The following is a 22,212-nucleotide window of genomic DNA, read 5'->3' as shown; positions in this document are numbered from 1 at the left end:
GGTTGACATGGTTGTTGCTATTAATTGGTTTTTACTATAAGCCAACATTTGTTTCCTCTTTGTATCATCAGCAGTACTACAGTTAGTACACCCTCACCTCCCCAAATTAATGGAGGTAGTCAGATCTTGGGACAGAGCCAAAGACATAGTTAACCATACCCAGAGCCCATCACTGGAAAGCCGATCCTAACTAGAGATTGCCATACTAGCAACAACGTTTTTGCACTATAATCAACCTGTAAACCTCAGGGCAGTGGGGAGTAAAATTGCTGGGCATGGTAGTACATGCGTGTAATCTCAGCACTTAGGAGGCTGAGACAGACGTCTGAAATTTGAAGAGAGTCTTGGCTTCACAGTTCAAGGATGAACTAGTGAGATCCTGCCTCAAAATAAAGAAAATAAAACATAAACATGAAAAAAGGTAACAAAATGGCTCCAAAACTCCCTCCTCACCCAAGCTGGTCTATAAGGCATCAAAGAGAAGGAAATCAAAAACCAAACAGCTGAATTACACCAATGAGAATAGAATATATAAAGAGGTGAAATGAACCAGATCCCTCAAATTGAATGACCCAGTCAAAAACTAAGAAGCTGAGATGAGTAAACCCTTCTCAGAAGAAGTACAAATGGCCAATAAATACCTGAAAAAAATGTTCGACATCTCTGGCCAGTAGAAACATGTAAATAAATCAACAGTGACATTTCATCTTACTGCAAAAGGAATGACTATCATGAGGAAATAGTAAGTGCTGTTGATGGTGTGGGGGAGAAAGGTGCATGCCTGTAATCCCAGCTCTTGGGAGACTGTAAATAGATCACTATGAGTCCGATCTAGTCGTGAGACCCTGAACACTCTGTAGACCCTTCCCTAAAATACAAAAAAAAGAAAATGTGTAACATCTGTTTGATCTATTATGGAGTAAATGTCCTATAAAATTCCAAATACTTGCTTGGAAAATCCTTAGTTTTATTGCTATCTCTGGGACTTTCACCTCACCTGTATGTACATTTGCCTTTTGTAAGTAGCAGAGGCAAATCCTTGTAGGTAGATTCAGCCCCACCTCATACTTTGGAGCAATATTAAAACCATGAATCTTGACAATCATACTCTACTTTCTTGTGTTAATAACTATATTTATGCTGAAATTTTTATTTGTAGCACATAAAGCAGAGTTAACATGCTTAGTAGTGTATTAAAGACTTAGTATTATTGCCTATTATTAAATTGTTTCTAATTTGAGATAAAGGGGGATTTTTAAAAAATTGTTGAATATTCTGTATCTTATTAAAAAATGTTTGCTATTTTAATTTTTGTGTTTTTTTTTAAAGAATGCTACACTGCAGGCAGAGAAACAAGCATTGAAAACTCAACTGAAGCAGCTTGAAACACAGAATAATAATTTGCAGGCACAGATCCTTGCACTTCAGAGACAGACAGTATCATTACAGGAACAGAATACCACTCTTCAGACACAGAATGCCAAACTTCAGGTTGTAATATATTTTGGGGATATGCCACACTCTTGAATCATGCTATTATAAGAGGAAGGATAGTCATATAAATATTTCTCCATGAGTAAATTTATTGATTGAAATACACTTGATCATAGCCAGAAGGCTGAAAAGTGATTCTTAAACGTTTCTAATTTCCTTGCCAAACTGTCAAATCAGAGCCTCTAAATATTAATAAATTTAGAGGTCAGGAATATAGCTCAGCAGCACAAGCACCTGCCTGGTAAGTTCAAGGTTCTGAATTTGATTCCTGGTATCAAAAATTAATACAGAGAGAGCCGGTGAGATAGTTCAAGGACTACAGCACCTACTTAAGCAAACTCAGGGACCGTGGTTCGATCCGGGGCACTACATGCAGCACTAGCACTGCCCCTACTCTGAGCCAGGTAAAGAATCCAGGCATAGTGGCACACACCTGTAATCTCAGTGTGGGGAGGCTGAAAACAGGAGGACCACTAAGAGTACACGCTGTGTAGTAAGACCCTATAGCAACCAAATACATATTTTTAAAAATTAATACAGAGAAAAAAATTAATACAGAGAATTAAAGATTTTATTTATTTAATGATCATTTTCCATCACTTTAAAAAAACATTCTAATTAATGAGATCCTTGCTTTAGAGTGTAGGTGCAACACATTATTTCATTTTAACTGGTTTCTTACCAATTAGTGGGAATTTTGTTACTGGTATTATCACACCCATAATCCTAGCACTAGATCATGAATTAAACTGCATGAGGCTTTGGGGGGACAGCAAGATACAAACCATAACACTAGCATTTTAAGCTCTTTGCTTTTTTATAATGCAATACCATATGAGTAACTGGTAATGACCTTCATTTAAAATAAATTCAAACTAAAACATATATAATGTGTGTATGTATATATATATATATATTACATATTATTATTACATATTATTATTACAATATTATTACATATTATTATTACAATAATATTTCCAGAAATAAAAATTAACTGACCACCTCATGCTTCATAAAAATAAATTATCTAAACTTTCCCATTAAAATACAAATAAATCAATTAACATATTAGAATTTCCTTAAGTTATCAAACTTAAAACCTTTTGTTTTTAAGAAAAAACATGAATTACTTGTTTTTCATCTGTTAATAATATGTATTCCTACAGGTTGAAAATTCCACCCTTAATTCCCAAAGTACCTCACTTATGAACCAAAATGCACAACTCCTAATTCAACAGTCTTCATTAGAAAATGAAAATGAATCTATAATCAAAGAACGAGAAGATCTGAAATCTCTCTATGATTCACTTGTGAAGGATCATGAGAAGCTGGAACTTCTCCATGAAAGGCAGGCTTCAGAGTATGAATCGCTCATCTCTAAACATGGAACTCTGAAGTCTGCCCACAAAAATCTTGAGGCAGAGCACAAAGATCTTGAAGACCGGTAATTTATTTTATTTTGTGGTGTTACTCTTTTTTTTTTTTGCGGAACCGGGGAGTGAACTCAGGTCCTTGTGCTTGCCAGGTAAGCGCTATTTTACTGAGCTATCACCCCGGCCCCATAATGTTATGCATTTAAAACAAATTTTCTTTAGGTACTAAAATGCATTTTGTGTATTAAACACATCTCAGAGGCAATTTATGTAGCAAATTTGTATAAATTCATGTGTTTTGTATCATGCAAATAAATTATTCTTATCTCCCTTTCTGAAATTTTTTGAACATATTATAAATCCATACTTTAACTTTATTTCCCCAGTTACAATCAGTTATTAAAACAGAAGGGGCAATTGGAAGATTTGGAAAAAATGCTCAAAGTAGAGCAGGAAAAAATGCTGCTTGAAAATAAAAACCATGAGATGGTAGCTGCAGAATACAAGAAACTTTGTGGTGAAAATGATAGGTAACAAATACATGTTTTAATTCTATATTCCTTCTATCTGAAATAGTTGCTGTATATTTATAATGCCAACTCCTAATTTTAAATGAGAATTTTACAAAATAAAGTAGAATATATTTGATAGAGTTCCTTTAAAAACTATTTATTTTATAACTTGGAATAACCCTAGCCTAGTGATACATACTTGTATCCCAGCACTTACGAGCTGAGGCAGGAGGATTGTTGCAAGTTCAAGACCAGCCTAGGCTACAAAGTGAGTTCAAAGCCACTATGAACTACATAGTGGCATGTTGTTTCAAATAAATAAAATAAACAACAATAACTTAGAATGACAAGTAAACTACATAATAAAGTTACACAGTTAGGGAATCACTGACAAAACCTAGTTCTGTGGTGTCCTCATTTTCTGTTCAGCTAATTAAGTTTTTAACTTACATCACTTATCAAAAGTTGTATACCTGATAAAATTTATATTTTATTAAAGTAGAATCTAATTGAATCTAGTTGTCTGTCTTTTCACTAGTCTGATATCCTAATTCTTACCTTTTAAAATTGCTACAAATGAGCAGCCTAATATTTCCAGGCTAATTGAGTTTTATATACAGTTCTATTTGTCTTATGTATCAATAGTCTTAATTGTCAAAGGACAGTTATATTTTAATTGAAAGCCTTGAAAAATCAAAAACTGTCCAATTAGAATTGTGTTCACTGAATTTGTAGCTTGCTATTAAATTTTTAAAGGATAGTATGAAAAACTCAGCTCCATTTAGCATTTACCATAGAGATATTGAGGAATTTAGTTATTATCTCTGTGTTACCTATTCTCCCCACACATGTGAAGCTTCAGTAGGAAAATTTTTGATTGTCCTGAATGCTGATCTGGTATGTAACTATGTGTCTTAATAGAGGTCTGACTCATGGTATGCATTCATTCATTGACTTGGCCTGTTTACTGTATTTTTTTTAATGTGTTTAGTACAGGGTCTACAGGATCTCACTACGCAGATCGGACTCATAGTGATCCTCCTGTTTTCAGCCTCCCAAGCACTGGGATTACAGGCATACGCCACCATGCCCAGTCTTACTGTATATTTTTGATATTGCCATTTTGGTTTTCTTTTTAACCAATTCTTGATTATTTATGTTTTTAAAAAAGCCTTCATGTTTATAATCTTTGTAAACTGACTTAAATACTCTAAAGAAATAAATTGAGATAACTAAAGATGTTCTAAATAAGGACAATCCTAAACAAAAATTTATGTGGTTGTCCCCATTTCTATGAGTTTTTTAATTGAATACTACAACAGAGAGATTGGCAAATGTCAACCAATGCAGTTGGCCAAATCCAGCTTGTCTCTTTCAGTATAGCCCGCAAACTAAGAAAACATTTAAAATTTTAAAGGGTAGGTGGAATGGGAGGCAAGGAGTATACTACAGAGACTGTTGTGTTCTACAGACTAGGCCCTTACATATTTACATACTCTCTTGTCCTTCATAGAATGTTTGTTAGTTCCTATCCTTAGACATCAGTGAACTTTGTTTTAAAGATAAATCTTGAAAACAAAAACCTATAGCTTTTTATAAAATATTATCTGAGGATAACAAATAGGAATAATTTTCTATACCTATAAAATCTCAACAACTAAAATTTGGTTAAACCTGGCTGTATCAGTCAGCACACTGACATAGTATTTCATACTGCATTTATTTACTCTCTTGATCTCATATTTGTTTCATGTTGAATTTTAGAATCTGAATTATCTGAAATCAAAACTAGACTATTGTCATCTAATTAAAAACAGGGCTTCCCAGTCCCTGGGTCTCAGACCAGGTACTGGTCTTTACAGCAGGAATTGAGCTACAGAGCAAAGCTTACGTCTGTATTCACAGCAGCACCCTTTACCACCTGAGGTCTTCCTCTCAGATCAGCAGAGGCATTAGTGCCACAAAGGAATATGAACCCTACTGAGAAATGTTCATGCAAGGGAACTTGGTTATACACTTCTTATGCAAATCTAACGTAGTAAAAATAAAATCCACAGTAAGTGTAGTATCTTTGAATCATCCTAAAACCACACCCACACCCTTCCCAGTCCTTGGAAAAATTGTCTTCCATTAAAAAAAACAGTCCATGGCCACAAAGGTTGGAAACCACTGATCTAAAATTTGTATTAATACTTTAAATTTTATGTGGTGAATTTATATTTTTATTAATTCAACATATTTTAAAGCTAAATAATTCTTTTCTAGAGAGGGATCCCAGAATTTTTAAAATCTGATTTTCAAAGAAAAGAAACCTTCCTAAGATTTAAAATTTATAGCATTTATTCTCTTGTAGCATTTTCACATTGTGTAAATACAGTCAAAGCTATGCAGAAAATCTAATTCTATTTCTATCACTGCTTCTAAATATAGGTTAAATCATACATACAGCCAGCTTTTAAAAGAGACTGAAGTTTTACAAACTGACCATAAAAACTTGAAAAGTCTCCTGAATAATTCTAAACTCGAACAAACAAGATTAGAAGCTGAATTTTCCAAGCTAAAAGAACAATACCAGCAACTGGACATCACGTCCACAAAGCTGAATAACCAGTGTGAGGTAAGTTTTAATTACTAGTTCTTTCCTGTAGTATCAAGACATACCTAAAAAATCATAATAGCAACTGCAGTATATACCTAATGGAGTGCTTCTAAAAGAACTAATTGTGGATCATTGAGATTCATGACTCAGAAAAACTATCACAAATTTCATCATTTTATGTTAGTTTAAATTTATATCCCCAAATACAGTGAAAATTGTACAATTTGTGCTTCTTTAATGAAAGCACAATTATATATTCTAAATCTAATTTCTAAGCCAGTAGAAAGAAGAATTGGTTTGAAAGCATATCATTTACTGAATAAATTTCAGGAAGTTCGGAGCATTCATTCTATGAATATTTTATAAAAAGTATAAATAAAATGCAGTGAAGAATGCATACTTCTGTGGAAGTATTAAAATATGTCAAGTTTGTATAACTAGAAAATCTTATTTTTCAAAGGTATGTTTGCTAAGTATAAAATTCAAAGGGGACAGATCTTTTCTTTCAGTCCTTTAATTAGTCTAGTTTCTTACACACTTGGTCCTTTTTTTTTTTCTTTCTAATGTGGAATAAGGTGCTATTTAATTTTGTTCTTCCATAGCTAATATTTTTTATGTATATGCTTTAATGATTTTTTTCTTTACAATAAATTTTGGACAGTTTCAAAAAATAAAAAGAATGCATACTTCTGGAGGGCTGAGGAGATAGCTCAGTAGAATAAGTGCTTACCTGGCAAGCAGAAGGTCCTGAGTTCACTCCTTGGTACCACAAAAAAAAAAAAAAAAAGGTCAGAGAATGTACACTTCTGAAATGGTAGGGGAACGTAGTAACCATGTTAGGACTCTAGGATTTAAGCTAAGAGGCATTTATTGAAGTAAAACTGTTCGACTTTGGTAGTAACCGTGATTGTTTGAAGCATTTTTGTATTGTGGCTTCTCTTTTTCATCTTCCCTTCCCATGGTTCAGATACCAGTCATTCTGACACAGTATAGGGCAAGCTTTAAAAACCAGCAGTTTTGCTACTGGAGGAGCCCAACTTGTTTGGAGAAGAGCACAGAAAAAAACCCTCATGATAGCCGGGTGTGATGGCACAGGCATGTAATCCCACCACTGTGGTAGGTTGAGGCTGGACGATCTCAAATTTAAGCCCAGTGTGGGTAACTTAATGACTTAACAAGTCCCTGTCTCAAAATGAAGAATATAAAAGGGCTCAGGATCTAGCTCAGTGTAAAGGCCTTGAGTTAAACCTCCCGTAATGCACACCCAAAAAAAAGCAGGGGACAGTCAACCCTTAGACAACCTGAGGTTGGAATATTGTTGAAGTACATAGACTGGTGAACTAGTCAGAAATCTAGGAGAACCAAGAAATGGGACAGTCAGAGTGAATGTTGAGAAAGTCTCTTTTGTTACTAGTAGTCTAGAAGGCTGTCCAGGAGAGACCAGAATGAGCCCTGACTGCTGTTCATCTCGACTGCTATCATAATGTGGGTCAAATGTTAACTGTTGGGCAAAGGTTGAAAAATAAATTTAGGGTGTGAAAGATCAGGATGGTATTAAACTCAGGAAGGGGTATTGACTGGAATAGCACTGCAGTATTTCTAAAATATAATTGAGGGCTGGCAAGATAGCTCAGCAGACTAAAGTGCCTGCTTAGGCAAGCGCAGGGATTGCCGTTTGATCCCTGGCCCATGCAGTGCTAGCCCCGCCCCTAGGGCAGGCTGAGCAGGCCAGAGTCCGGGCATAGTTGTGCACACCTGAAATCTCAGTGCTGAGGAGCCTAAAAACAGGAGAATCACTATGAGTCTGAGCTGTGTAGTGAGACCCTATAACAATCAAATACATTTAAAAGAAAAAATAAAATAAAATTGATATTCTGTTCCTTGATTCATATGGTGATTTAACATGTGTTAGCTTTCAGATAATTCATTTAGCTGTGTATATATTTAGTTTTTTCTGTCTTTTCCTGTGACTGTCTCAGTAGTTGTCTTTTGACATAATAATGCTCTGTAACAATCATAAAACCTGAGAAATGATGAACATTCTTTTTTGCCAAAGAGTCTGTGGGATATGCTGATCCACTTCACTGATACGTAGGCCAGGAATTTACTTCTGCATCTGAAGTTAGCTAGTAGATATACTGAGGAGCTGTGTATAGTCTCTATGGAAGTTGCCTACAATATATTTTTCCTGTTCTAGTTAATTGCTCAGCCTCGAGGAAGGGTTCTAGTAGACCAGCTGGAAGCACACAAAGCCTCTTGAGGTATAAACTAGAAGCTTCCACATAGTTACTCCACTCTTTTCCACTTTTTCTAAATTCAAGAAGGGGGAAAATAGATTGCACTGCTTGATGGTAAGAGTGAATAGTCATATTGCAAGAAAGCATAGACAGACCAAAAAAATGCATTCCATTTTTTTCCACTGCTTAATGAGAACAGTGAATAGTTACAAGAAAATATAGGTAGAAAAGGGAATAAATTCATTCTATTTTTCTTTTTTTTTTTTTGCTCCGCGTGCCTTCAGGGCAGGTTTGGCTGGCTTGAGTTGTGGGAATCGAACCACTGCAACGTGAGCCTGACTGCTTTGTCAAAGCAGCCACTTAAAGAGCTGAGCTAACATTTTTCAATGAATCTACCAAATATATTTCAACGTAACAATATATAGTTACACCAAATACAAAACAGTATTGACAATTATAGATCTAGATGGTTATAATTATTCATACTACCATACTTCCTGATTTTTTGGTAATTTTCCAAAACTTTCAGCCTTTGTGGGGGATAAAGAAGAGTAATGGTTGTGAGAGATGTATTTTGCTTGCTTTCTCTTTAATACTGTTTATATCTTCACTTCATTCCATACCTGCTGAATTCAAATCTAAGGCCCACAAATCTACTCTAAAAGTGATACATTAAATTTTGAGAATCACTGCTTTCTCTGACATCTCTTAAAATTTTTGGTATATCAAGGACACATTACCAGTTTCTGCTAACTGCATAAAAAAATCTCGAACTTGCCAGTAAGAATTATTGACTAAATTACCTGATTATTCTTGATGAAATCCACAAAACTAAACAGACTTTTAAACTTTTTTTAAACTGCCAGTTGGGAAAAGAATTGTATGGATTAAGTACTGTGTATACTACCAGATACTTCCCATAAAATATTTAATCCTTGTAACAATATTGGTGGGTTAAGGATGTATCCTTATTGTATATTTTTGAGAATTTACATGTCCCAACATTTCTTAGCTGTGTAAATGGTTAAGATTTAATCTAGCTTTTTGACAATAAAGTTATACAATTTTGAAGATAGAAAGCAGTGTATTTGAAACCACATAATTTTATGTATTAGACCCAGTGTGTATACAGCATGTGACCCAATATTAGTACTGTTTTCATCACTGCAGTAATCATTCAAATTTGCATCAATGTATAGTCATCTAATTGTTCAGACAGTAGAAGACTAAAGTCTTCATGAACTACTTCATATGTTTTAGATGTTTCAGGTTATTTGTTAAATGTGAATTTTTAAAATAGATTTTATATTTAAACAGTTACTCAGCCAACTTAAAGGGAACTTGGAAGAAGAAAATCGACATCTACTAGATCAAATTCAGACATTAATGCTACAAAACAGAACACTATTGGAGCAGAATATGGAAAGCAAGGATCTTTTTCATGTTGAACAAAGACAATACATGTAGGTACCAAATAATTTGCACTTTGAAAAATTACAATGCCATCATTGCCATATCTAGTGACAGAGAAAAAATTCATGCTAATTTTTCTTGATTTTCAATGTCATTATTTCAATATGTGCTCATGTTGTAGGCACTGTAGTAATAAAGTAGACATTACAGATGAAAATACAAATTGCACTCTAAAAATTCAATAATATAAAGCAATAAATACAAGTAAATGTTTAAGTGCAGTAATTCTGTAATGGAGGTGTATATATAAGGGACCATCAAAATACAATAAATATAAGGAAAAGAACACTTTAGTCTAAACAAGCAAAGTAGACTTTCCAAAATTAAGACTTGAGCTCAGCTGAGACTTTTGGGTTCAGTGGGAGTTCCCTGGAGGTAGCACACCAGGCTGTGAGAGCAGTAATGCCAAACCATGGAGGTAAGACAGTATCTTGTGGTGTGGTATATGACCTAAAAACAAATTACTCTTTCTGGAGCCAAATGGAAGAAAAAGGAGCAGTAACAAAATGGCTGAACAGTCAGGAATCAACTTGCAGAAGTTTTTCTATGCTATACGGTGGAGTTGAGATCAAATTATAAGAGAACTATGAGAGAAAAAACTGAGCAGCTTAATTATTGATAAGTAAGATCTCCATTGAGAGCATACAAATCTACAGTCTCCAAGATTTGAACCTGTGCATTTCTCTAAGCAATCTTTGTATGATAAGCCTTTACTAAATTAATTCTTTCCTTTTGTGCACTACAATGAAAAGCACCAAAATACTGTAGAAATAGCCAGATATTGAAGTCAAACAGCTCTTAATCCATATATATCTTCAGTTTTTCGCCTTACTATTTATATAACCCTGGAAAAGTCATTTTATTTCTCTGATCATTAGCTTCTTCTCTAAAATACTAGTAATCATAGCAACTTCCAGGATTATCTTACAAAATAAGTGAAATAATATTTCTCCAGTTGTTAGACTTAATGTGTATAAGTCAGGGCACATAAGAACCCAGGATTGGGGCCGGGGAGATAGCTCAGTAGAATAAGTGCTTGCCTGGCAAGCTCAGGGTCCTGAGTTCAATCCCTGGTACAAAAAAAAAAAAAAAAAAAGAACCCAGGATTCATAATGCATTTTTCTGCGGCATCATTTGTATTACAGGTTATGGAGTGAGAAACATGATTTCCCTGTTAATACCCAGTTTGTATTATCTTTTAAGATAAACCTCAGAGAAAGTTCATTCTAATTGCTGGCCACTTTGAACAGTATCTTCAGCCCTTTGAGGGGTATTTGTTTTTGTTGTTGTTGTTTATTTTTTAAAGAATACAAAATAGTAACAAGAAAGTGTTAGAAATGATAGAAAATTTCACTGAACAAAGTAATAGGAATTCAACAGTGGTTGCTGTATTGCATGATATCTTCAAAGTTTAAGTTAACAGATATAAACATACAAAATTGGTTTTACAAAAAAAGTTATAAGAATTTTAAAAGAAAAAAATAAGAATAAAAAGAAAAAATTTTTGAGCATTAACTGCTCCCTTCAAAAGACCACCAGTAATCAATAGTATAATTAGCCAAATTATCCTGCATTTATACACAAATATATCTTTTTTCCTTCTTTCTTTTGTCCTTTTCCTCATTGGTTTTCATTCACATTGAACAAGTTTGTTCTCTTTCAGTGTATCTATTGTACTTTTCAGATTATATTTACTTTTTGAAGTTCTCACACTAGCAACACAATATAATGTTTGCACATGTAGATCTGATTTATTTCACTTATCAATACAGTTTCTAGTTATATCCATTTATCTACAAAGGGCCTCAAATGTAATCTATTTTGTAGCCAAGTAATACTCCATTGTGTAAAAATACCATGTCTTTTTTAATCTATTCCTCAGTTGATAGGCATTTGGGTTGTTTCCAAGATCAAGCTATGATAAATTGTACTGGTATAAACATGGGTGTGGATGTACCATTTTGGTATGGTGGATTCAGTTCTTTTGGAAAAATACTCAGGAGGGGAATAGCTGGCTTAAATGGGAACTCCAACCCTAGCTTTCTGAGGAATCTCCATACTGATTTCCATAGTGGTTATACCATCCTACACTCCCACCAACAATGAGGAAGAATTCCTTTTACCCCACAGCCTCTCCAGCATTTGTTAATGGTTGACTTTTTGCCATTGTTTCTGGAGTTAGATGGTATCTCTGCATTGCTTTAATTTGCATCTCTTGAATGACCAACAATGTTGAAGTTTTTTGTTTTTTGGTTTGGTTTTTTTTGTTGTTGTTGTTGTTTTGTTTTTTTTTTTTTGTATTTTAGGGAAGGGTCTATAGGGTGTTCATGGTCTCATTACTAGTGTATATTCACCTCAGATGCCCATTTTTGGTGTATATTCACCTCAGATGCCCATTTTTGGATTGGGTCTTTGAATTTTGGGGTGCTGAATTTTGTAAATTCTTCATATACTCTAGCTAGAAGTCCTTTGTCTGAAGGACAGTGCGCCATAATTTTTTTCCCAGCTTCTGGGTCTTCTTTGTACTGGTAATTTCTTATGATGAGCAGAAACTTTGCAAAAAGATGAGATCCCAATTATTGATTCTTTGAAGTATTTCCCATGAAGTTTGATTTTTGTTCATGAACTCTGTACCTACTCCTATGTCCATAAAATTTCAACCTACTTTCTGTTCCAGAAGATTTAGTGTTTCATTTTAATGTTTAAATCTTTGATCCATTTTGATTGTAGTTTTGTGCATGGTGATAGGCATGGGTCTATTTTAATGGGTCTTTCTTCAGCATGTAGAAAGCCAGTTTTTCCAGCACCATTTATTAAAGAGGCTCTTTCTTCCAGTGAATATGTTAGGCCCTTTTGTCAACGATAAGGAGGCTGAGTGTGTTTGTAGTTGTTTCTTCATCTTCTAATCTGTTCCATTGATCCTCAGGTCTGTTTTGTTGTTGTTTTGGGTTTTGTTTGTTGGCCAGTACCATGCTGATTTTATCACAGTAGCTTTGGTAGTATAATTTTAAGTCAGGGATTGTGATGCCTCTTGCCTTTCCTTTGTTACCCAGAATTGTTTTTGCTCTTAGGTCTTTTTGGTTCCACATGAGTTTTAGGAGTGTTTTCTAGATCTGTGAAGTATATTAATGGTATTTTAATTGGGATTGCATTGAATCTGTGTAACACTATTCAGTATATGGCCATTTTCACAATGTTGGCTCTTCCTATCCAGAAGCAAGGAATATCTTTGTACTTTCTGAAACCCTCTTTGATTTCTTTTTTTCAGAGTAGTATAATTTTCACTGTATAAATCTTTTACTTCCATTGTGAGATTGATTCCTAAGTATTTCATTTTATGGAGTGTTGTTTCAAAAGGCATGGTTTCCATAATTTCTCGGTGCATTCATTGTTTGTGTCTAGAAATGCTATTGATTTTTGAGTGTTGACTTAGTATTCTGCTACTCTACTAAATTTGGTTATTAAATCTACAAGTCACTTAGTGGAACTTTTGGGGTCTTTATGTACAGTATCATGTCATCTGCCTATAATGATAATTTCACTTCTTTCTTTCCAATCATTATTGCTTTTATTTCTTTCTCTTGTTTAATTGCTCTGGCTAATGTTTCCAGAACTATATGGAACAGGAGTGGTGACAGTGGGCATCCTTTGTTCCTGTTTTTTTCTTTTTCAGGGCCAGGGTTCAAACTCGGGACCTTGTGCTTGCCAGGAAGATGCTTATCTCACTAAGCTATCTCCCTGACCCCTTGTTCCTGATTTTAAAGTGAAGGTCTTTAATTTTTTCCATTTAGTATGATGTTGGCTGTTGGTTTGTTATAAATGTCTTTTATCAGGTTGAGGTAAAAATGCTCTATTGTGATTTTCTGTAGGATATTTATCATGAATGAATGTTGGACTTTGTCAAAAGCTTTTTATGCATCTATTGAGATGTTCATGTGATTTCTGTCTTTGGCTCTGTTGACATGGTGTATTACGCTTACAAATCTGTATATATTGAACCATCCCTGCATTCCTGGGATGAATCCTACTTGGTTGTGGTGTATAATCTTAATGATTTGCTGCATTCTGTTTGCTAATATTTTATTGAGGATTTTTGCATCTATGTTCATTAAGTAGATTGGCCTGTACTTCTCTTTTTTTGGTTGGGTCCTTCATTCATTTTGGTATCAGAATAATACTTGCCTCCAGGAATGAGTTTGGGAGAGTTTCTTCCCTTTCAATTTCATTGAAGAGTTTGAGTAGAGTTGGCACTAGATCTTCTCTGAATTTCCAATAGAACTCAGCTGTGAATCCATCAGGACCTGGGTTTTTTCCCTTGGTAGGTTTTTTATTACATTTTCGATTTCATTGACTGATACTGGGTTATTCAGAATTTTTATATCTTCTTGATTCAGAATTGGTAGTTCATATTTATCTAGGAATCTGTCTGTTTCCCCTAACAAGTATGTAGTGATCTTCTTTGTCTCTTTTAATCATGTTTGGTTTGAAATTGACATTGTCAGCAACCAGAATATTTACCCCCCTTTTTGGGTAGGGGTTTCTCTCACATGGAGTACTGTTCTCCATCCTTTGACATTCATCTGTTAATTTATTTGAGTTGAATGTGTTTCTTGTGTGCAGCATATTGTTGGGTTTTGTTTCTTGATCCACCCTGCCAGTGTGCTTCTTTTGATTGGTGAATTGAGACTGTTTACATTGATGGTTATAATTGATAATGTATTAGCTTATCTTTGTCATGTTGTTTTCCTGCTGTAGGATCCCTGCTTTTCTCCTCTGCTTAATTGCTTGCTCTCCTTTGTCTCTTACGTTGTTCTTGAAGTTGTGGTTGTCTCTGTCTCTTTCTATAATATTCGTCAGTACTCTTTGTAGGGTTGTTTTGGTTGTCACAGATTTCTTCATTTGTTCTTTGTATATCTCCATGAAATTTCATAGTTTTGCAGGGTATGTCAATCTGTGTTGAGAATTCTGTCATCATTCTGATTGTCTTTCCATTACAGGTGATCTGTTTCTTTTTTCTAACAGTATTTAATATTCTTTTCTGTTGGTCAATTTCTGGGATCTTGATTATTGTGTGTCTGGGCGAGGATTTATTTTTATTATGGCTCGCTGGAGTGCCTCACTTACTGTATGTCAGGTTCTTTTCCCATGTCTTGGGAACTTTTCTACTACTACTGCAAACAGACTTTTTATGTCATTTGTGCTAACTCCAGCTGTTTTGTTGATGCCTATTAGTCTTATATTATTTTTCTTTGCATCAACTTGCAACTGTTGTATTGTTATTTTCTGGTTCCTTGTTATTTTTAAGAGATCTTACCTTTCATGTTCACTAGCAGCAATGCTATCTTCAAAGTCTAAAATTCTATTTTCTGTTTCATTCAAGAGGTTTTGCCAGCTTTCAATGGAATCATTACTATCCTGGATATCTGTTTGAATCTGTTTCAAACAGATACCCAGGATATCTTTCCTATGTTGGTTACTAATTCATTCCTATATTCATTCAATGTTTCCATAATTTTCCTATTCCCTTCTATTTTTTAATTTATGTCTTCCTTAGATGTATTGAGCAATTCATTCATGAATGTTGTCATTTCCATTTTTACCTGAGAAATTATTTCTGATCTGATTTCCTCCATAGCCAGATAGAATTGTTTCTTTACTTCATTTGCTATCATCTCAGAAATTTCAGGTGTGTGATTTCCAAATTCTTCTATGACTTTATCTGCTGGACCCTTTTTATTTGGTCTAGAAGCCTGAGATTGCCCTTTGTTACTTCCTTTAGTTATTTTTGAAGCTCCTAATGTTCTCCCTGACTCCACAGCGATGGTGGGGGGTGGGCATCAGGTGAGCATCGCTCTCAGGAGAAGGGGAGGGCGGGGAAGGCTCATGAAAGCTCCTGCTATGTGGGGTTAAATGTGGCTTCCATTTCAGTGAAGGGGCTTGTGGGGTAAGCCACAGCTTAAGAAGAATCCAGTGATGATAAGTGCAGACCATAGTTCTGCAAAGCTCTCTCAATGGTGGGTCCGTGCAAAGTAGGGCTCACCAAGGCTCCTGTAGGTGTGTGTAGCAGTCTTCGGGAACCTGATTTCGGCTCCCCTTGGCAGTCTTCCTGAGTAATTATGCATGGCTGGGACTCAACTGAGCCCTGGCAAGGGTGAGGGGCTAGGGGCAAGGCTTACCAGATGCCCTCGCCAGTCCTCTAAGTAAGGGCAGGTGGCTGCACAGGATACCCCTGGCAGTCTTCCAGTGAAGATTAGTGACTGGGACTAAGCCAAGCTCAGGATAGGGTGAGGGGAGGGGAGGACAAGATCTACCAGGTCCACCTGGAACTCAGAAGAATTCCGGTGAGGGTGATGGGGGAGCAGAGCTAGGCCCACCAGGTCTCCCCCACAGTCTTCAGGGTGAAGATGGGCAGCCCGGACTCAGAAGAACTCCAGTGATGGTGACGGGGTAGGTATTTGTTTCTTTAGTCACTGCAATAGAGGTCCTTTTAAGTTCAGGAACACTAAATATATATAAAGCTCTTCATATTTTACTTCTGTGCCTTAAGCATAGGCATACCCAAAGCTTTGTTATCTTAAGCAAAGGATTGCAAGTTTGAGGCCAACATAGGCTACTTAGTGAGTTTAAGGCCAGTGTGGGCTAACATAGCAACCCCTGTCTTAAAAAATGAGGGCTGGGGGAGAAAGGAAGGAATAAAGGAAGGAAAGAGAAATATTCTGATTGTGTTGACATTCATTTCAGAGATGGTGCCTGTATCGTTGGCTATAAAGCCTATGTAGTTGACTTTCAAACATTATTTTCTATTCTGCCTTACTGAATTTAAGTCACAAATATATATCTTATATGTCAGACATTTATAGCTGAATTCTTATCACATGGTTATGGCAGAAGTGACAGTGAATAGTTATTACAGAGAAGTTGATGAACATAACCATGTTTCAGCAGGTAAAAGGAGAAGGCCACAGTTGACAGCTCTGGCCTTCTGTAATGTAGCCATCATTTTTTTTAAATGTCAAGACTTCCATGGGCTTGAGGTCCAAGTGGCTGTCGGTATAACTGTTAGCCTGTATTCACAGAACATCTTCTGTAGATTCAGATCAGTTCCTCTCTGTTCCCATGAGCCTAGTTCAGCCTCCCTACTCAATTAGACTGCCCCATCTTTCCCTCCAGCTTTTGTGGTATCTCAGCTTATAAGCTTAATCCTTTCCATTATTCTGGTTGTACAGTTTGTTCTCTGATTCTGGCTGCAACCAAATCTAAAGAATTAAATCTATGCCAAGGTACCACTGTATCCTGATCCATCATTAGGTTAAACTACTTTAAGCAAAATATTTTATAGTCATACTATTTTAAGCCGGCAAGATAGCTCAGTGGACTAAGTGCTTGCTTTGGCAAGTGCAGGGATGAGGGTTCGATCCCTGGTCCCAATGTTGTGCCGACCGTGACCCTAGGGGTGCGTTGAACCAGCAACTGAATCCAGATGTGGTAGCACACTCCCCAGCTCTGGGGAGGCTGAAAACAAGAGGATAACTGAGTCCAAGCTGCTTAGTGAGACCCTCTACCAAATACATAAAAGGAAAAAAAAATAATTTAATATTTATTTAATAAAAGTCAAAATATATGATTTCCTTCCGAGAAAAAAGTTTGTAGGATTTTCAGTCCATAGCTGGCTCCAGGGCAAGGTGACACATGGCAGAGGGGCAGTCTTTCATGGCAGTGGAAGACAGAAAAAGCATTGAGGGAAGCAAGACCAAGCCTCTTTCTGTCCCTTATATTGTATGCAAGCTACCCACACTAAGACAGAGGTAGCCCTTACATCCTTAATTCCGCCATTGGACTTTGAATCAGTCATAGACTCTAGGTTCAGCCACCTCTGAGAAGCCTGCACTCATCTGACTGCTTGAGATATTGGGGGGACATCTAGATGCAAATCCTAATGTTCTGCCCCTGACCCCCAAGACTCATATATATTCCTTTATGGAAGAAGTTGCTGAAGTCCTAAAAGTTCAGCATTGCTGAAAAGTCCCAAGTCCAAAGTCTCCTCTGAGGTTTAAGGCAAACTCTTAGCTGTGAGCCCTAGCACAAATGAAAAGAACTTTTTTAATGCTTTAAACATTCAGTGGTACAAGGTAGAGATTTCCATTCCTAAAGGTGTAATTAGGAGGATACAAAGAAATGGAAACAAAAGAAGTCCAAAATCCAGCAGGACAAACATTAAGTCCTGTAGTTCCACATGGAAAGAGGCAATCTGTTACAGGTTATGAACTCCATAGAGGTTGGGTGGCTCCACCCCTATGGCACTTTTGGTGGTAGTGGTCATGATAGATCCCATGAGTCTCTCTTGGGCCAGCTCTGGTCTGTGCTTGTAGTTTTACTCAGATGATCCACGTTCCTGGCTTCTCCAAACTTCTGCAGTCTCTGCTGTACCTTTGGCTTCATACGCAGTTTCACGTATTGCCCTCTCAGGGCCACAATACTTGGCCTCTGAGGCCTTCTTCTGAAACATGGATAGAAGCCTTCCCGACCCTCTTAACTGTAATATCCTGCATGCACAAAAAAAAAAAAAAAAAACACAATGCCACGTGGATCACACCAAAGTCTGCTGCCAGCTGGAGCAATAGCTAGGCTTCCCTCTCACTTGGCTATAGGGGTCCTGTGCCTAGATTGCTGAGCACTGTGAATCCAGTTCCAAGGAACAAATTCTCTAGGCCACCTCTGTTCTGGAACATGGTGCTCTGGGGCTTTCTTCTCAAAGCGAAGTCTTTCACTTTTGCAATTTTAAGGGTGGGGTCCTGCTGCTGCTTGTAATGCCCTTTGGCCATTTTTTCTATTTCCCTGGTTTTTTCTCAGCAGTCAGGATCTCATCTTCTCTCTTTGCAGTCTGCAGCTTTACAGGAGCTTCATTTATGACCAGACTCAACATTTTTAATTATTCTGCTAGGCTTTGCTCTTGATTCTCAACATAAATCTGTGTAATAGCCCCCAATCTTAGCCCTGCCACTGCCTCAACGTTCAACTGCCTTGAACTTTCTTCTATAAGGTTAGTCTGTCACCAAACTAATTAATCTCAGTCTCAGGCAGCCTCCTGACATGAACAAAATGCAGACAAACTTTCTGCCAAGCCATGACGCATATCATCTGGAGTCCAGTAGCTAATGCAGTCTTATTCCTAGCAGTAACAACCTGAGCATAGTCCTTACTGACAGCATTTCTGTCAGTCTTCTGGTCTTCTGAGCTCTGACCAGAATCTGTCATATAGAGCAGAGCAAGGTATTCCCGCTCTACTTTTTCCGCTGGTGTCTCCAAACCTTTCCTAACTCTTCCCACAAGCCATTCCCAAAGGCTCCTAAATGTTATGGTCAGGTGTAGCCAGAGCAGTGACCCCACTTCTCTTATGCCAAATTCTTAGTTAATTTTCTCTTGTTCCTGAGGCAAAATACCCAACACCCAAGGTTAAAGGACGGAAGGTTTATTTGTCTCAGTTTGTATCGGTTTCAGCCCATAGCAGCTTCCAAGGCAGGGTAGCACAAGACAGAGGCAACTATTCATTGCAGTGGAAGACGGCAGAAGCACCAAGAACGGCCTGCTTTTTCCTTTTCAGTAATTTGGCCTTTTCCTTCATGAAAATTTCTTTGATCTTCCAAGACAAAATTATTTCCCTTTTTATAGGTTCCTATAGTACTTTACAATGCTTTTATTTTGGTACTGATAACTCCCTCAGAATTATTTATGTATATTCACTCTCCCACTGTATCATAAGTAGAGCTGCTTGTTACTCATCTTTATACATAGTGTACCTGATACCCTCCTCATTGTAAATAATCACTAGTATTATTTGCTGTTGCATTTTGGTTTTGTTTTGTTTTGTTTTTAGGAGAGATTGTTATACTTTGGTCTGTGATCATTAGTGTTTCTGTAGGTAAACAATATTAGTGAAAATATAAAAATGAGACTAGGAGCTGAGTGCAGTGACACATAGAACTGTGGAGGCTGAGGCTGAAAGATCAAGAACTCAGAGTCAGCCTAGGCAACATAATCTGTCTCAAAATAGCAGGACTGTGTTGGATTGTTTTGCTGAATTTACACATCTATAGTATTTAGATGCCAATGGAATACCCATCTCTGACAGGACTAAACAAAAAAAGGCATACAAAGGAAGGACCATTTTGTATTTGTATATGCAAAATAGTTAGGATAAGATATACAGCTACTTTCACTTAATTCAGTGAGAAGAAAGATTTGTAGTAATAGTGTTTGGACAGGATATCCTGTCTGCTTCTTATACTGTGGATACCCACTAAGAAGATAACAATGTACAATGTATTAATTATTGAAACTGTCCTATCAATCAGTTTTGAAACTGTCTCATTGCTATTTGTTTCTCAAAATTAAAAAAATAGAAAAAAGAAGAACAACCATTGTTAATTAGGTATTCCTGTTTTGAAAATCTGTAACATATGTATTGTATGTTTCCCTGTTTGTCATTTTTTAATGTTTTTGCTAGTTTTTACTCTTCAAAATTAAATTAAATTATATTTTTAAAAAATCAAAATAAAGTCTACAACGTGACAAAAGTAATATACTTTATATTTCTAGGTCAAGAAATAATTGTTTACAAGTATATTAAGCCCAACTAATTCCACCAAAAAAGAAAAAAATCTGTTCACATCGAGATGTACTATAGTAGGGTACTGGGCATGCTATGGCACATGCCTGTATTCCCAGTACTCAGGAGGCTGAGGCAAAAGGCTTGCTTCAAGTTTAGGGCCAGTCTGGGCTACTATGTGGTTCAAGGCCAGCCTGAACTGCATGAGATCCTGTTTCAAAAAGATCAGAACAAAACAAGATATACCATAGTAGGAATATTATTTATTATAATCTACAATTTGTTTTTAAGCAAACTAAATACCCAACTTTTTTTTTTTTTTTTTTGCTTATATAATCAATATGGAGTAGAGAAATAGTTAATGTTGATAGTGCTTAAGAGGTATAGGGCTGAGGCGATAGCTCAGTGGCATAAGCACCTGCCTGGGAAGCACAAGGCCCTTAGTTTGATCTCCAGTACCAAAAAAAAAAAAAAAAAATAGAGAGATATAAAAAGATATAGAAAAAAAAAGATATAGAGACAATTCCTTTACAGGGTTATATTATCCATGAAAATTTTTTCTTCAAAGAACTGGAACTTACATTCATAGTGTTTTTAAGTAAGTTTAAAAGTTAAAAAAAAAAAAGGCAATACATGGAAAAATTTCATTGTTACTGCCTAGTAAATTATTAGTTGACAATTATCGTTTCTGTTTATGCTTCAAAAAGTAAGATCAAAGTCACAAAATTTACTATCATTCATAGCTGTATTATCTATTATGATACACATTCTAAAATTATTTTTATTGTTATAGTGATAAGTTAAATGAATTAAGACGACAAAAGGAGAAATTAGAAGAGAAAATTATGGATCAATACAAATTTTATGACCCATCTCCACCTAGAAGGTACCATTGATCAAGTTTTATGAATTTTTATTTTGAAAAAAGTTATTTCTAGTATTGTGAAGACTTCTCATTTTGTGAAGGATTTATGTAATAAATTGTACATTAAGAATATTTTTAATTTTTTCTGTTAGGAGAGGAAACTGGATTACTCTCAAAATGAGAAAATTGATAAAGTCCAAGAAGGATATTAATCGAGAACGGCAAAAATCTCTAACATTAACGCCTACCCGCTCAGACTCCAGTGAAGGATTTCTTCAGCTGCCTCATCAAGATAGTCAAGATAGTTCTTCAGTAGGGTCAAATTCTTTAGAAGATGGACAAACCCTGGGAACCAAGAAAAGCAGCAGTAAGTTCTTAAGCTCTTTAATAAACACAGTTATCAATTCAGAATCCTTTCTAAATTTTTAAATGCATTTAATATTTCTTTACTTGACAAAATGACTTTGTTCAAGTTCTTTGGGAGAACTGTTTGGGTGACATTTCTTTTTAATTCTGTATAATTATAAAATGCATAGTACACAACCATAATTTCCTGACACGTATTATACACTGAGATACAATTATTTTCCCAGAAAGGTAAATATTTTAGAAAGAACATTGAAATAAGAGCTAGACTGCCTCTGCCACTTGCAAGTTCTGTTAATGTGAGCAGGAGGGCCTTTTACCTTTGCTTTAATACTTCACTGGGTGATTTGAGAAGTGACTGAAAATATATCTAAGATTTCATTTTCATAAATACCTATAAATTAATGAAAATCATTATAAATATTATAAATAAAGCTTTTGCTCATGTACTTTCAAGTTGGAGCAAAGTTATCACACTGATAGAAGCAAGAGAGTTATTAAATTATCTACTAATAACTGAAGGTTAAAATTGTTATAAGGGATTCTTGATATAGTTTTAATTCAAATTTAAATAGTAGGGAGATAAAAGTTTGCATATAAACTTGTGGTTTAAATTTTTATCATAAATGAGAAGTACCCCATTATAAAATTATGTAATTTATAACCTTTTTATTTCATTACTAG

At 35.7% G+C, this 22,212-nt stretch overlaps 1 protein-coding gene across 9 annotated transcripts in view; it reads left to right on the top strand.

Moving 5' to 3' along the window:
* Ccdc88a (coiled-coil domain containing 88A) overlaps positions 1 to 22,212 on the top strand; it is a 161,713-nt gene that overhangs the window by 122,116 nt on the left and 17,385 nt on the right. For all 9 annotated transcript variants that reach the window (XM_004632433.3, XM_023716401.1, XM_004632434.3 and 6 more), the window contains 7 exons: positions 1,330 to 1,491; positions 2,664 to 2,941; positions 3,257 to 3,400; positions 5,813 to 5,999; positions 9,536 to 9,681; positions 21,091 to 21,183; positions 21,315 to 21,529. In XM_004632433.3, the coding sequence (XP_004632490.1) occupies positions 1,330 to 1,491; positions 2,664 to 2,941; positions 3,257 to 3,400; positions 5,813 to 5,999; positions 9,536 to 9,681; positions 21,091 to 21,183; positions 21,315 to 21,529 (1,225 nt within the window). The remainder of the gene's footprint in view (positions 1 to 1,329; positions 1,492 to 2,663; positions 2,942 to 3,256; positions 3,401 to 5,812; positions 6,000 to 9,535; positions 9,682 to 21,090; positions 21,184 to 21,314; positions 21,530 to 22,212) is intronic.

Source organism: Octodon degus, unplaced genomic scaffold, assembly GCF_000260255.1.
Source record: "Octodon degus isolate 3935 unplaced genomic scaffold, OctDeg1.0 scaffold00048, whole genome shotgun sequence".
Taxonomy (NCBI): Eukaryota; Metazoa; Chordata; class Mammalia; order Rodentia; family Octodontidae; genus Octodon; species Octodon degus.
Note: the sequence above shows the minus strand (reverse complement) of the source record. Positions and strands in the feature narration are given on the sequence as shown.